Here is a 16,293-nt window from a genome sequence, read left to right as displayed (position 1 = left end):
AGACCAAATTGGTGGTGGAAAGATGGAGTGAAAAAGATTTTGTGTGATCGGGGCCTGAACATGCAGGAGGGTGAAAGGAGGGCAAGGAATAGAGTGACTTGGATCGATGTGGTATACCGGGGTTGACGTGCTGTCAGTGGATTGAATCAGGGCATGTGAAGCGTCTGGGGTAAACCATGGAAAGCTGCGTAGGTATGTATATTTGCGTGTGTGGACGTGTATGTATATACATGTGTATGGGGGGGGGGTTGGACCATTTCTTTCTTCTATTTCCTTGCGCTTCCTCGCAAACGCGGGAGACAGCGACAAAGCAAAAAAAAGAAAAAAAAAATTATATATATATATATAGAGATGCTCTGTGGAAGGTATTAAGAATATATGGTGTGGGAGGCAAGTTGTTAGAAGCAGTGAAAAGTTTTTATCGAGGATGTAAGGCATGTGTACGTGTAGGAAGAGAGGAAAGTGATTGGTTCTCAGTGAATGTAGGTTTGCGGCAGGGGTGTCTCCAGGGTGTGTGATGTCTCCATGGTTGTTTAATTTGTTTATGGATGGGGTTGTTAGGGAGGTAAATGCAAGAGTCTTGGAAAGAGGGGCAAGTATGAAGTCTGTTGGGGATGAGAGAGCTTGGGAAGTGAGTCAGTTGTTGTTCGCTGATGATACAGCGCTGGTGGCGGATTCATGTGAGAAACTGCAGAAGCTGGTGACGGAGTTTGGTAAAGTGTGTGGAAGAAGAAAGTTAAGAGTAAATGTGAATAAGAGCAAGGTTATTAGGTACAGTAGGGCTGAGGGTCAAGTCAATTGGGAGGTGAGTTTGAATGGTGAAAAACTGGAGGAAGTGAAGTGTTTTAGATATCTGGGAGTGGATCTGTCAGCGGATGGAACCATGGAAGCGGAAGTGGATCATAGGGTGGGGGAGGGGGCGAAAATTTTGGGAGCCTTGAAAAATGTGTGGAAGTCGAGAACATTATCCCGGAAAGCAAAAATGGGTATGTTTGAAGGAATAGTAGTTCCAACAATGTTGTATGGTTGCGAGGCGTGGGCTGTGGATAGAGTTGTGCGCAGGAGGATGGATGTGCTGGAAATGAGATGTTTGAGGACAATGTGTGGTGTGAGGTGGTTTGATCGAGTAAGTAACGTAAGGGTAAGAGAGATGTGTGGAAATAAAAAGAGCGTGGTTGAGAGAGCAGAAGAGAGTGTTTTAAAATGGTTTGGGCACATGGAGAGAATGAGTGAGGAAAGATTGACCAAGAGGATATATGTGTCGGAGGTGGAGGGAACGAGGAGAAGAGGGAGACCAAATTGGAGGTGGAAAGATGGAGTGAAAAAGATTTTGTGTGATCGGGGCCTGAACATGCAGGAGGGTGAAAGGAGGGCAAGGAATAGAGTGAATTGGAGCGATGTGGTATACAGGGGTTGACGTGCTGTCAGTGGATTGAATCAAGGCATGTGAAGCGTCCGGGGTAAACCATGGAAAGCTGTGTAGGTATGTATATTTGTGTGTGTGGACGTGTGTATGTACATGTGTATGGGGGGGTTGGGCCATTTCTTTCGTCTGTTTCCTTGCGCTACCTCGCAATACGCGGGAGACAGCGACAAAGTATAAAAAAAAAAAAAAAAAAAAAAAAAATATATATATATATATATATATATATATTTATATATGTATATATATATATATATATATATATATATATATATCCCTGGGGATAGGGGAGAAAGAATACTTCCCACGTATTCCCTGCATGTCGTAGAAGGCGACTAAAAGGGGAGGGAGCGGGTGGCTGGAAATCCTCCCCTCTCGCTTTTTTTTTAATTTTCCAAAAAAGGGAACAGAGAAGGGGGCCAAGTGAGGATATTCCCTCAAAGGCCCAGTCCTCTGTTCTCAACGCTTTCTCGCTAATGCGGGAAATGGCGAATAGTATGAAAAAAAAAATATATATATATAATATATATATATATATATATATATATATAATATATATATATATATATATATATATATATGTATATATATATATATATATATATATATATATATATATATATATATATATATATATATATATATATATATATATGTATGTATGTATGTATTGCAATAGTCTACAATGGTGCGTGTGATCTAACAGTATTTGCTGATAATCACGAGAAAAAATGAACTACGATTAGTTCCCAAGCGCACTTTCGTGTAATGATCACATCATCAGGGAGGTACAAGAATGAGAAAGAAGACCTGGAACAGTCATTTTATATACAAAGAAGATGCAAAGCTAAGACGCCATGAATATAAATGGTGCTTTAATGTCGATTATCCCCACATGTGAAACAGCAGGTTTCTTGTGGAGCTGGTGACGAGGAAACTGGTGTGGTTAGTTTAAAGGCGAGAATACAAACTTCTGGCGAGATGTCTCTTTAACAACATGTACTGGACATATGGAGAAGATGATAACGTTTCACCTCTTTGCGACGAGGACTAGAAACCTGTCCTACCGAGTGGCAGGCCGGTAAGCTAACCACTTAACCACGATGCGGCAATCTGCCTTGGTAGGACTCCGGCCTGCCACATGGTCAGACTGGGATTCGAATCCTTGGCGCCTACAGTTAAAGTCATTATTTTCTAACAAGAAGTTCTCATTTCGGTGGACGCCACCGACACCGCCGTGCTGGTCAGACGTTCCTAACCTTTCGCTCTTCATGTTTTGATCTTCACCGTCGGCCGTCTAAGCTTTGTACCATTATGTCTGGGGCAAGTGGTGGGCAGAAATGTGAGATTTTGGCTAAACAAGAAAAGATCGTAGTAATAAACTGCTTAGACGACGACCTTACAGCTTTCAAGTAGCGAATCAGAAGCAGATGATCCGCGACCGACAACAATGGAGGTGACAGACGGTTTTCAAGATGTGATCAGTAGGAAAGAAAAGAAGAAGATGAGGCGAGAGCTGGTGAAGCAAAGTGAAGGAAGTGATAGTGACGAGATCTAGAACGACAGGAAGAAAAAAGAAGACAAACGTAGAAGGAAAACAGAAAAAATAATTCAACTGGGAACTGAACGCAGGAGCAGGTTGGTCGACTGAATGAATCCTGGTGACAGAGCCAATGTGGCAAGCAGCAGCAACCTGGGTGGAGGAAACAGCTCAGGTAGGAGGCAGGAGGTTGAACTTTCCAAGTGACTTACGTATAACATTCTATGAGCGGTTGGTGTGCGCTCCTGAGCTGGGAAGGCAGTATAAAAAGTTTGAACCTCAGCTTTAAAAGGTCGTAATAATTCCTATCTGACTGTGGCTGAAGCAGTCCAAGTTCCTGACGACGACAGGGTTTGAGGAGGTGATATTAACGATACCCGGAGACACAGGGCAACACACCAAGGTGATTGTTTTCATGTATCCGGTTATACTGGATCCTGATTTCCTTCTTGATGATACACAATTCGTATGGGCAACACGACAGGAAATCCCAGGTGAACAGAAGAACCAAGTGGTAACCTTGATGAAGGAAGACGTTCCGAAGAAGATATTCATCTCTGTCGTTACTGTGAAAAACAAAATCATTTGAAGGTGGAAATAAAGTCTGGGCAACGTGTTGCGCCGTCCTGTTGCAATTGTGGCAGTGCGCATAATGCAGGTTCAATTTGCAGTAGGAGACCACAGGTGCGCGGTGGCACACCATGGAGGAAGTGTAGCAGCGGGAAAGGAAGATTGGACAAATACTTACAGAAAAGACAACGTTACCTTCCACTGAGAACGTGTGGGAGAAGAGAATGGAACAGAATGACACGTTGAAGGTGACACGGAATGATGCAAGGGTTGCACCGAAAACTACTCCAGGAGAGAAGGTAAATGAGCAACTCACTGATGTGTACGATGTAGTAGCTCAACTCTGGCAAGAAATTCAGACACTTAGGAAAAAGGTAGAAGACAATCATGATGTAATTGCTTATCTTTGTGAACATAGAAAGGTGGATGGGGAAAGCAAGAAAGAAGGCTGAAAATATAGTTATAGATATTGACCAACCATCCTGGCTCTGGGGGAGCGGTAATGTGGACATAGGAAAGAGATGAGCGGCAGGTGATCTGTCATCCCTGAAGTATTACATGATAAGGTATTAACACGAGTGAAAGATGCGATGGAACAATTGGTGAATGAGAGAGTATGGTTAGTGTCAGTTGTAAATAGGGAATATGGAAGACCATAAATTAAGTAACCTTTCGTGGAATGTATCTACCTTACGTACTAGGACCACAGATGTGCAGGCTTATACGCTGTTGTATAAGGTGGATGTTATAGTTCTACAAGACACGTTTACGTGGTTATCAATGTTTCTGTTTACCAGCTGATAAGAGAAATAATACAATAGGACTGTTAACAAGCAGAATGGAGGTGAAAGTTTGTGTGTTAAAGTCTACCTCCAAGTCAGATCTATATGTATTGTTAATATTCATGTACATTCTCAGTGTCTGGATATTGATGATAATGACTATGTCTTGATTGGTTATATTAAGGCAAGACATGAAGTTCTGGGAAGTGTATGACCCAGGTATATTAATGGTTGAAGATGGTTACATTTCTCATGGTAGTTTGATGATGTGAAAATATTGGGTAATGCTGAGGCTCCCCATATACGTGGAGGAAGATTGGACTACGTGGTAATCTTCAATACAAGTGGAATGACGACGAGTGCTCAGATGGTTGGGGATTTCCTCGGTGATCACTTTGCATTACGAGTCATTGTACATGTCAGTAAAATACAGGAAATCATTGAGCGTAAAAGATATTGCTGCTTATTGGATGACAAAAAAGGAGGAAGTGATCGCTGCTGTACAAGGATCGGTATACAGGTTGTGAACCAAGAGATGTAGATAGCTTTTTGATGATATATTACATATTGATTCTGTGCTGATGACCAAAAATTGTAGGTATAAAGGAGAAATTTATTATGGAAGACGCAGTGTGTATTTTAAAGACACCTTACTACAAGGCTGGAGTAAATTACTTAGAAAGGCGCATAAAGATTAGAGTGCAAATCCTAATGATAATGAAATTAAGGAAGCGTTAGAAGAGACTGCTATAATGTGCACTGAGGTAAAGCAGAGAGCAAGGGATAAGTAGTGAACAGACTTTTTATGGAGAATTGGTAAACAAAGAGCTTGAGTGACATCTGGAGGGAAATACATAAAGTACGAGGTGTTGGAAGCAAGGGCAACACCCACGTTGATCCACAAGCCAGGGCCAAGGGTTGATGCAGCCAGTTTGGCAGGGTTACCACCTGTGGTGCAGTGATCATTACAAAGTAAAATTAGGTTTAGGAGGGAACTAGTATTGAGTCAGTGTACGCTGGAAGATGGTACATGTCTGCCAATAACGAGAGATGAATTATTGTGTGTGATTTAAGTAACAGAAAGGCTGGAGTTTGGTTTCATGTTTGGTATTCAGAAGAGAGAGACATGGAGTTGGGAACTCCACAGGAAGGTGTCCATAGCCCTACTCTTGTATAATATAATGATGAACATAACATTTCGGCATAGATTTCCCGGAGATCCTCAGGTCACGATATATGCTGATAATATGCTGTTACAATGTAATGGTATGAGTAACATGCAACACACTGTTACAATGTAATGGTATGAGTAACATGCAACACACTGTTACAATGTAATGGTATGAGTAACATGCAACACACTGTTACAATGTAATGGTATGAGTAACATGCAACACACTGTTACAATGTAATGGTATGAGTAACATGCAACACACTGTTACAATGTAATGGTATGAGTAACATGCAACACACTGTTACAATGTAATGGTATGAGTAACATGCAACACACTGTTACAATGTAATGGTATGAGTAACATGCAACACGTTGTTACAATGTAATGGTATGAGTAACATGCAACACACTCTTACAATGTAATGGTATGAGTAACATGCAACACACTGTTACAATGTAATGGTATGAGTAACATGCAACACACTGTTACAATGTAATGGTATGAGTAACATGCAACACACTGTTACAATGTAATGGTATGAGTAACATGCAACACACTGTTACAATGTAATGGTATGAGTAACATGCAACACACTGTTACAATGTAATGGTATGAGTAACATGCAACACACTGTTACAATTTAATGGTATGAGTAACATGCAACACACTGTTACAATGTAATGGTATGAGTAACATGCAACACACTGTTACAATGTAATGGTATGAGTAACATGCAACACACTGTAGACGCGTTGAGTATACTTTGCTGTAGAATGGGTATTGTAATTAATGATGAGAAGACTAACGTATCAAGTTAAGAATTTGGAACACAGGGATTTGTTTTTGAGTGGAATAAAGTTAGAAAAAGTTGACATGTATGAATATCTCGGTATGAATATTGGGTACACAAGCAGCAGTAGAGTACGGGAGATACAGTGTCTGGAGAATGCAGGAAAAGGGCATTTAAGACCACTGAGAGTTATAGCTTGGGGTGGAAATGGCGTTGGCATCCCAGTTTGAAGGATGGTGTACATCGGGTATGAGTAATAGTGGCAGTTAAGTGTAGGGACTGGTCGACGATGTCAACTTTGCCAAATGAGGGATGGACATACATTACATGCAATGACATTAGTCATTTGAAAGAACAAGTTTGTTGTATGATTAATAATAAAATTCTTGCACAGTACAAAAACTTTACATCAAGGTTGTAACATCCTGGTAATGTGTTCAGCAGATTTTAAATGAGGGTCATTGTTTGTTTGTTTTCCTTGTACTGTACATATCTACACAAAAGCTATGATTTTATATTTTTTGTCGTAAATCCCACTGGGGGATGATGAAGATGAGGAAGGGAGTAGTATACTACCCCGTCCTGGGTGATTATCATGATGAGGAAGGGAGTAGTATACTACCCCGTCCTGGGTGATTATCTAGATGAGGAAGGGAGTAGTATACTACCCCGTCCTGGGTGATTATCAAGATGAGGAAGGGAGTAGTATACTACCCCGTCCTGGGTGATTATCAAGATGAGGAAGGGAGTAGTATACTACCCCGTCCTGGGTGATTATCTAGATGAGGAAGGGAGTAGTATACTACCCCGTCCTGGGTGATTATCTAGATGAGGAAGGGAGTAGTATACTACCCTGTCCTGGGTGATTATCTAGATGAGGAAGGGAGTAGTATACTACCCTGTCCTGGGTGATTATCAAGATGAGGAAGGGAGTAGTATACTACCCTGTCCTGGGTGATTATCTAGATGAGGAAGGGAGTAGTATACTACCCTGTCCTGGGTGATTATCTAGATGAGGAAGGGAGTAGTATACTACCCTGTCCTGGGTGATTATCAAGATGAGGAAGGGAGTAGTATACTACCCCGTCCTGGGTGATTATCTAGATGAGGAAGGGAGTAGTATACTACCCTGTCCTGGGTGATTATCAAGATGAGGAAGGGAGTAGTATACTACCCTGTCCTTTTGACGTAAATATGTTAATAAATATTTCAATTTCAGTTTCTAACTAAAAGATGAAACTTTACAGAAAGCTCCGCCATCCAGGATGTCTCGCCACCCAGGGTCAGCTTTGGTGAGTAATCAACTAAGTAATCAAGTAATCGACTGAGTAATCAACTAAGTAATCAACAGTAATTAACTGAGTAATCATCTAAGTAATCAACTAAGTAATCAACTGAGTAATTAACCAAGTAATCAACTAAGTAATCAACTGAGTAATCAACTAAGTAATCAACTGAGTGATCAACTGAGTAATCAACTAAGTAAACAGTAATCAACTAGATAATCAACTAAGTAATCAAGTAATCAGTCAAGTAATGAACTGAGTAATCAACTAAGTAATCAAATAAGTAATCAACTGAGTAATCAACTAAGTAATCAACAGTAATCAACTAAGTAATCAACTGAGTAATCAATTAAGTAATCAAATAAGTAATCAATTAAGTAATTAAATGAGTGATCAACTGAGTAATCACGTAAGTAATCAATTAAGTAATCAAGTAATCAACTAAGTAATTAATTAATCAACTAAGTAATCCATTGAGTAATCAACTAAGTAATCAACTAAGCAATCAACTAAGTAATAAACTAAGAAATCAACTAGGTAATCTACTAAGCAATCAACTAAGATATCAACCGAGTAATCAACTGATTAATTAAGAAATCAACTAAATAATCAACTAAGTAATCAACTACCAAATACAATACCTCTACCTCCTTCCCTGCCATATGATATTCTTATCTCTGTATGTTACAATTATCTTACAATTAGACTATACCTTTCATCAGTTTTCTACTAAGCTTTCTCTCCGACTTGCTAGAGTGTGGCAGGAGAAGTCCTACAATAATCACCTATCCTTCTGGATCGGAACCCGAGATCATCTTTGGCCCGTTACTTCGTCCAGGCCACAACCGGACTGCACCTCGCCCTACTCGTCGTCCTCCACGACCAGTTGTAGACGGCATAACAGTAGAGATAAACGCTTGGCCATGGATGGTAAACAGTTCTCATGGTTTGTTTCATGTCTATTACAACATGCGGAGTGGGTGTGGCCCAGAGTTAGCCCGGTAAACCAGACCTGAGGTAGTCTTGCTTTGATGGATCTGACGCTATATAAAATGGAAGTGTTTTAGGTATAATTGAATATATATATATATATATATATATATATATATATATATATATATATATATATATATATATATATATATATATATATATAAGATATATTTTTTTTTCTTTTTTTTTCATACTATTCGCCATTTCCCGCGATAGCGAGGTAGCGTTAAGAACAGAGGACTGGGCCTTTGAGGGAATACCCTCACCTGGCCCCCTTCTCTGTTCCTTCTTTTGGAAAATTAAAATAAAAAAATGAGAGGGGAGGATTTCCAGCCCCCCGCTCCCTTCCCTTTTAGTCGCCTTCTACGACACGCAGGGAATACGTGGGAAGTATTCTTTCTCCCCTATCCCCAGGGATAATATATATATATATATATACATATATATATATATACACATATACACATACATATATATATATATATATATATACATACATATACACATACATATATATACATACATACACATACATATATACATACATACATATACATATACACACATATATATATGTATATGGCGAGCTGGATAAAATATATATATATATATATATATATATATATAAAATATATATATATATAAAATATATATATATATATATATATATATATATATATATATATATATATATATATATATATATATATATATATATATATATATATATAAAATATATATATATATATATATATATATATATATATATATATATATATATATATATATTCTTTTTTTTTTTTCTTTGTCGCTGTCTCCCGCGTTTGCGAGGTAGCGCAAGGAAACAGACGAAAGAAATGGCCCAACCCACCCCCATACACATGTATATACATACATCCACACACGCAAATATACATACCTACACAGCTTTCCATGGTTTACCCCAGACGCTTCACATGCCTTGATTCAATCCACTGACAGCACGTCAACCCCGGTATACCACATCGCTCCAATTCACTCTATTCCTTGCCCTCCTTTCATCCTCCTGCATGTTCAGGCCCCGATCACACAAAATCTTTTTCACTCCATCTTTCCACCTCCAATTTGGTCTCCCTCTTCTCCTCGTTCCCTCCACCTCCGACACATATATCCTCTTGGTCAGTCTTTCCTGACTCATTCTCTCCATGTGACCAAACCATTTCAAAACAACCTCTTCTGCTCTCTCAACCACGCTCTTTTTATTTCCACACATCTCTCTTACCCTTACGTTACTTACTCGATCAAACCACCTCACACCACACATTGTCCTCAAACATCTCATTTCCAGCACATCCATCCTCCTGCGCACAACTCTATCCATAGTCCACTCCTCGCAAGCATACAACATTGTTGGAACCACTTCAAACATACCCATTTTTGCTTTCCGAGATAATGTTCTCGACTTCCACACATTCTTCAAGGCTCCCAGAATTTTCGCCCCCTCCCCCACCCTATGATCCACTTCCGCTTCCATGTTTCCATCCGCTACCAGATCCACTCCCAGATATCTAAAACACTTCACTTCCTCCAGTTTTTCTCCATTCAAACTCACCTCCCAATTGACTTGACCCTCAACCCTACTGTACCTAATAACCTTGCTCTTATTCACATTTCCTCTTAACTTTCTTCTTTCACATACTTTACCAAATTCAGTCACCAGCTTCTGCAGTTTCTCACATATATATTTTTTTTTTCATACTATTCGCCATTTCCCGCGATAGCGAGGTAGCGTTAAGATCAGAGGACTGGGCATTTGAGGGAATATCCTCACCTGGCCCTCTTCTCTGTTCCTTCTTTTGGAAAATTAAAAAAAAAAAAACGAGAGGGGAGGATTTCCAGCCCCCCGCTCCCTTCCCTTTTAGTCGCCTTCTACGACACGCAGGGAATACATGGGAAGTATTCTTTCTCCCCTATCCCCAGGGAATATATATATATATATATATATATATATATATATATATATATATATATATATATATATATTTTTTTTTTTTTTTTTTTTTGCTTTGTCGCTGTCTCCCGCGTTTGCGAGGTAGCGCAAGGAAACAGACGAAAGAAATGGCCCAACCCACCCCCATACACATGCCTTGATTCAATCCACTGACAGCACGTCAACCCCGGTATACCATATCGCTCCAATTCACTCTATTCTTTGCTCTCCTTTCACCCTCCTGCATGTTCAGGCCCCGATCACACAAAATCTTTTTCACTCCATCTTTCCACCTCCAATTTGGTCTCCCTCTTCTCCTCGTTCCCTCCACCTCCGACACATATATCCTCTTGGTCAATCTTTCCTCACTCATTCTCTCCATGTGACCAAACCATTTCAAAACACCCTCTTCTGCTCTCTCAACCACGCTCTTTTTATTTCCACACATCTCTCTTACCCTTACGTTACTTACTCGATCAAACCACCTCACACCACACATTGTCCTCAAACATCTCATTTCCAGCACATCCATCCTCCTGCGCACAACTCTATCCATAGCCCACGCCTCGCAACCATACAACATTGTTGGAACCACTATTCCTTCAAACATACCCATTTTTGCTTTCCGAGATAATGTTCTCGACTTCCACTCATTCTTCAAGGCTCCCAGAATTTTCGCCCCCTCCCCCACCCTATGATCCACTTCCGCTTCCATGGTTCCATCCGCTGCCAGATCCACTCCCAGATATCTAAAACACTTCACTTCCTCCAGTTTTTCTCCATTCAAACTCACCTCCCAATTGAATTGACCCTCAACCCTACTGTACCTAATAACCTTGCTCTTATTCACATTTACTCTTAACTTTCTTCTTTCACACACTTTACCAAACTCAGTCACCAGCTTCTGCAGTTTCTCACATGAATCAGCCACCAGCGCTGTATCATCAGCGAACAACAACTGACTCACTTCCCAAGCTCTCTCATCCCCAACAGACTTCATACTTGCCCCTCTTTCCAAAACTCTTGCATTCACCTCCCTAACAACCCCATCCATAAACAAATTAAACAACCATGGAGACATCCCACACCCCTGCCGCAAACCTACATTCACTGAGAACCAATCACTTTCCTCTCTTCCTACACGTACACATGCCTTATATCCTCGATAAAAACTTTTCACTGCTTCTAACAACTTGCCTCCCACACCATATATTCTTAATACCTTCCACAGAGCATCTCTATCAACTCTATCATATGCCTTCTCCAGATCCATAAATGCTACATACAAATCCATTTGCTTTTCTAAGTATTTCTCACATACATTCTTCAAAGCAAACACCTGATCCACACATCCTCTACCACTTCTGAAACCACACTGCTCTTCCCCAATCTGATGCTCTGTACATGCCTTCACCCTCTCAATCAATACCCTCCCATATAATTTGCCAGGAATACTCAACAAACTTATACCTCTGTAATTTGAGCACTCACTCTTATCCCCTTTGCCTTTGTACAATGGCACTATGCACGCATTCCGCCAATCCTCAGGCACCTCACCATGAGTCATACATACATTAAATAACCTTACCAACCAGTCAACAATACAGTCACCCCCTTTTTTAATAAATTCCACTGCAATACCATCCAACCCTGCTGCCTTGCCGGCTTTCATCTTCCGTAAAGCTTTTACTACCTCTTCTCTGTTTACCAACTCATTTTCCCTAACCCTCGCACTTTGCACACCACCTCGACCAAAACACCCTATATCTGTCACTCTATCATCAAACACATTCAACAAACCTTCAAAATACTCACTCCATCTCCTTCTCACATCACCACTACTTGTTATCATCTTCCCATTTGCGCCCTTCACTGAAGTTCCCATTTGCTCCCTTGTCTTACGCACTTTATTTACATCCTTCCAGAACATCTTTTTATTCTCCCTAAAATTTAATGATACCCTCTCACCCCAACTCTCATTTGCCCTTTTTTTCACCTCTTGCACCTTTCTCTTGACCTCCTGTCTCTTTCTTTTATACGTCTCCCACTCAATTTCATTTTTTCCCTGCAAAAATCGTCCAAATGCCTCTCTCTTCTCTTTCACTAATACTCTTACTTCTTCATCCCACCACTCACTACCCTTTCTAATCAACCCACCTCCCACTCTTCTCATGCCACAAGCATCTTTTGCGCAATCCATCACTGATTCCCTAAATACGTCCCATTCCTCCCCCACTCCCCTTACTTCCATTGTTCTCAACTTTTTCCATTCTGTACTCAGTATATATATACATATATATATATATATATATATATATATATATATATATATATATATATATATATATATATATATATATATATATATATGTTTTCTTTCAAACTATTCGCCATTTCCCGCGTTAGCGAGGTAGCGTTAAGAACAGAGAACTGGGCCTTTGAGGGAATATCCTCACCTGGCCCCCTTCTCTGTTACTTCTTTTGGAAAATTAAAAAAAAAAAATGATGAGAGGGGAGGATTTCTAGCCCGCTCCTTCCCCTTTTAGTCGCCTTCTACGACACGCAGGGAATACGTGGGAAGTATTCTTTCTCTCCTATCCCCAGGGATAAAATATATATATATATATATATATATATATATATATATATATATATATATATATATATATATATATTTTAGAAAGTTAATACAAGGAAACAGAAGAAGGAGTCACGCGGGGAGTGCTCATCCTCCTCGAAGGCTCAGAGTGGGGTGCCTAAATGTGTGTGGATGTAACGAAGATGTGAAAAAAGGAGAGATAGGTAGTATGTTTGAGGAAAGGAACCTGGATGTTTTGGCTCTGAGTGAAACGAAGCTCAAGGGTAAAGGGGAAGAGTGGTTTGGGAATGTCTGGGGAGTAAAGTCAGGGGTTAGTGAGAGGACAAGAGCAAGGGAAGGAGTAGCAATACTCCTGAAACAGGAGTTGTGGGAGTATGTGATAGAATGTAAGAAAGTAAATTCTCGATTAATATGGGTAAAACTGAAAGTTGATGGAGAGAGGTGGGTGATTATTGGTGCATATGCACCTGGGCATGAGAAGAAAGATCATGAGAGGCAAGTGTTTTGGGAGCAGCTGAATGAGTGTGTTAGTGGTTTTGATGCACGTGACCGGGTTATAGTGATGGGTGATTTGAATGCAAAGGTGAGTAATATGGCAGTTGAGGGAATAATTGGTATACATGGGGTGTTCAGTGTTGTAAATGGAAATGGTGAAGAGCTTGTAGATTTATGTGCTGAAAAAGGACTGATGATTGGGAATACCTGGTTTAAAAAGCGAGATATACATAAGTATACTTATGTAAGTAGGAGAGATGGCCAGAGAGCGTTATTGGATTACGTGTTAATTGACAGGCGTGCGAAAGAGAGACTTTTGGATGTTAATGTGCTGAGAGGTGCAACTGGAGGGATGTCTGATCATTATCTTGTGGAGGCTAAGGTGAAGATTTGTATGGGTTTTCAGAAAAGAAGAGTGAATGTTGGGGTGAAGAGGGTGGTGAGAGTAAGTGAGCTTGGGAAGGAGACCTGTGTGAGGAAGTACCAGGAGAGACTGTGTACAGAATGGAAAAAGGTGAGAACAATGGAAGTAAGGGGAGTGGGGGAGGAATGGGATGTATTTAGGGAATCAGTGATGGATTGCGCAAAAGATGCTTGTGGCATGAGAAGAGTGGGAGGTGGGTTGATTAGAAAGGGTAGTGAGTGGTGGGATGAAGAAGTAAGAGTATTAGTGAAAGAGAAGAGAGAGGCATTTGGACGATTTTTGCAGGGAAAAAATGCAATTGAGTGGGAGATGTATAAAAGAAAGAAACAGGAGGTCAAGAGAAAGGTGCAAGAGGTGAAAAAAAGGGCAAATGAGAGTTGGGGTGAGAGAGTAACATTAAATTTTAGGGAGAATAAAAAGATGTTCTGGAAGGAGGTAAATAAAGTGCGTAAGACAAGGGAGCAAATGGGAACTTCAGTGAAGGGCGCAAATGGGGAGGTGATAACAAGTAGTGGTGATGTGAGAAGGAGATGGAGTGAGTATTTTGAAGGTTTGTTGAATGTGTCTGATGATAGAGTGGCAGATATAGGGTGTTTTGGTCGAGGTGGTGTGCAAAGTGAGAGGGTTATGGAAAATGATTTGGTAAACAGAGAAGAGGTAGTAAAAGTTTTGCGGAAGATGAAAGCCGGCAAGGCAGCAGGTTTGGATGGTATTGCAGTGGAATTTATTAAAAAAGAGGGTGACTGTATTGTTGACTGGTTGGTAAGGTTATTTAATGTATGTATGACTCATGGTAAGGTGCCTGAGGATTGGCGGAATGCGTGCATAGTGCCATTGTACAAAGGCAAAGGGGATAAGAGTGAGTGCTCAAATTACAGAGGTATAAGTTTGTTGAGTATTCCTGGTAAATTATATGGGAGGGTATTGATTGAGAGGGTGAAGGCATGTACAGAGCATCAGATTTGGGAAGAGCAGTGTGGTTTCAGAAGTGGTAGAGGATGTGTGGATCAGGTGTTTGCTTTGAAGAATGTATGTGAGAAATACTTAGAAAAGCAAATGGATTTGTATGTAGCATTTATGGATCTGGAGAAGGCATATGATAGAGTTGATAGAGATGCTCTGTGGAAGGTACTAAGAATATATGGTGTGGGAGGCAAGTTGTTAGAAGCAGTGAAAAGTTTTTATCGAGGATGTAAGGCATGTGTACGTGTAGGAAGAGAGGAAAGTGATTGGTTCTCAGTGAATGTAGGTTTGCGGCAGGGGGTGTGTGATGTCTCCATGGTTGTTTAATTTGGTTATGGATGGGGTTGTTAGGGAGTGCAAGAGTTTTGGAAAGAGGGGCAAGTATGAAGTCTGTTGGGGATGAGAGAGCTTGGGAAGTGAGTCAGTTGTTGTTCGCTGATGATACAGCGCTGGTGGCTGATTCATGTGAGAAACTGCAGAAGCTGGTGACTGAGTTTGGTAAAGTGTGTGGAAGAAGAAAGTTAAGAGGAAATGTGAATAAGAGCAAGGTTATTAGGTACAGTAGGGTTGAGGGTCAAGTCAATTGGGAGGTGAGTTTGAATGGAGAAAAACTGGAGGAAGTGAAGTGTTTTAGATATCTGGGAGTGGATCTGGCAGCGGATGGAACCATGGAAGCGGAAGTGGATCATAGGGTGGGGGAGGGGGCGAAAATTCTGGGAGCCTTGAAGAATGTGTGGAAGTCGAGAACATTATCTCGGAAAGCAAAAATGGGTATGATTGAAGGAATAGTAGTTCCAACAATGTTGTATGGTTGCGAGGCGTGGGCTATGGATAGAGTTGTGCGCAGGAGGATGGATGTGCTGGAAATGAGATGTCTGAGGACAATGTGTGGTGTGAGGCGGTTTGATCGAGTAAGTAACGTAAGGGTAAGAGAGATGTGTGGAAATAAAAAGAGCGTGGTTGAGAGAGCAGAAGAGGGTGTTTTGAAATGGTTTGGTCACATGGAGAGAATGAGTGAGGAAAGGTTGACCAAGAGGATATATGTGTCGGAGGTGGAGGGAACGAGGAGAAGAGGGAGACCAAATTGGAGGTGGAAAGATGGAGTGAAAAAGATTTTGTGTGATCGGGGCCTGAGCATGCAGGAGGGTGAAAGGAGGGCAAGGAATAGAGTGAATTGGAGCGATGTGGTATACCGGGGTTGACGTCCTGTCAGTGGGTTGAATCAAGACATGTGAAGCGTCTGGGGTAAACCATGGAAAGCTGTGTAAGTATGTATATTTGCGT

General features: G+C 40.7%; 1 protein-coding gene across 3 annotated transcripts in view; it reads left to right on the top strand.

Annotated features, from left to right (window-relative positions):
• LOC139761676 (venom protease-like) overlaps nt 1-16,293 on the top strand; it is a 70,173-nt gene that overhangs the window by 37,572 nt on the left and 16,308 nt on the right. For all 3 annotated transcript variants that reach the window (XM_071686003.1, XM_071686002.1, XM_071686001.1), the window contains exons 2-3: nt 7,528-7,572; nt 8,321-8,496. In XM_071686003.1, coding sequence (XP_071542104.1) covers nt 7,528-7,572; nt 8,321-8,496 — 221 coding nt within the window. The remainder of the gene's footprint in view (nt 1-7,527; nt 7,573-8,320; nt 8,497-16,293) is intronic.

The sequence above is a fragment of the Panulirus ornatus genome, chromosome 41 (assembly GCF_036320965.1).
Source record: "Panulirus ornatus isolate Po-2019 chromosome 41, ASM3632096v1, whole genome shotgun sequence".
In the NCBI taxonomy this organism is placed as follows: Eukaryota; Metazoa; Arthropoda; class Malacostraca; order Decapoda; family Palinuridae; genus Panulirus; species Panulirus ornatus.
Note: the sequence above shows the minus strand (reverse complement) of the source record. Positions and strands in the feature narration are given on the sequence as shown.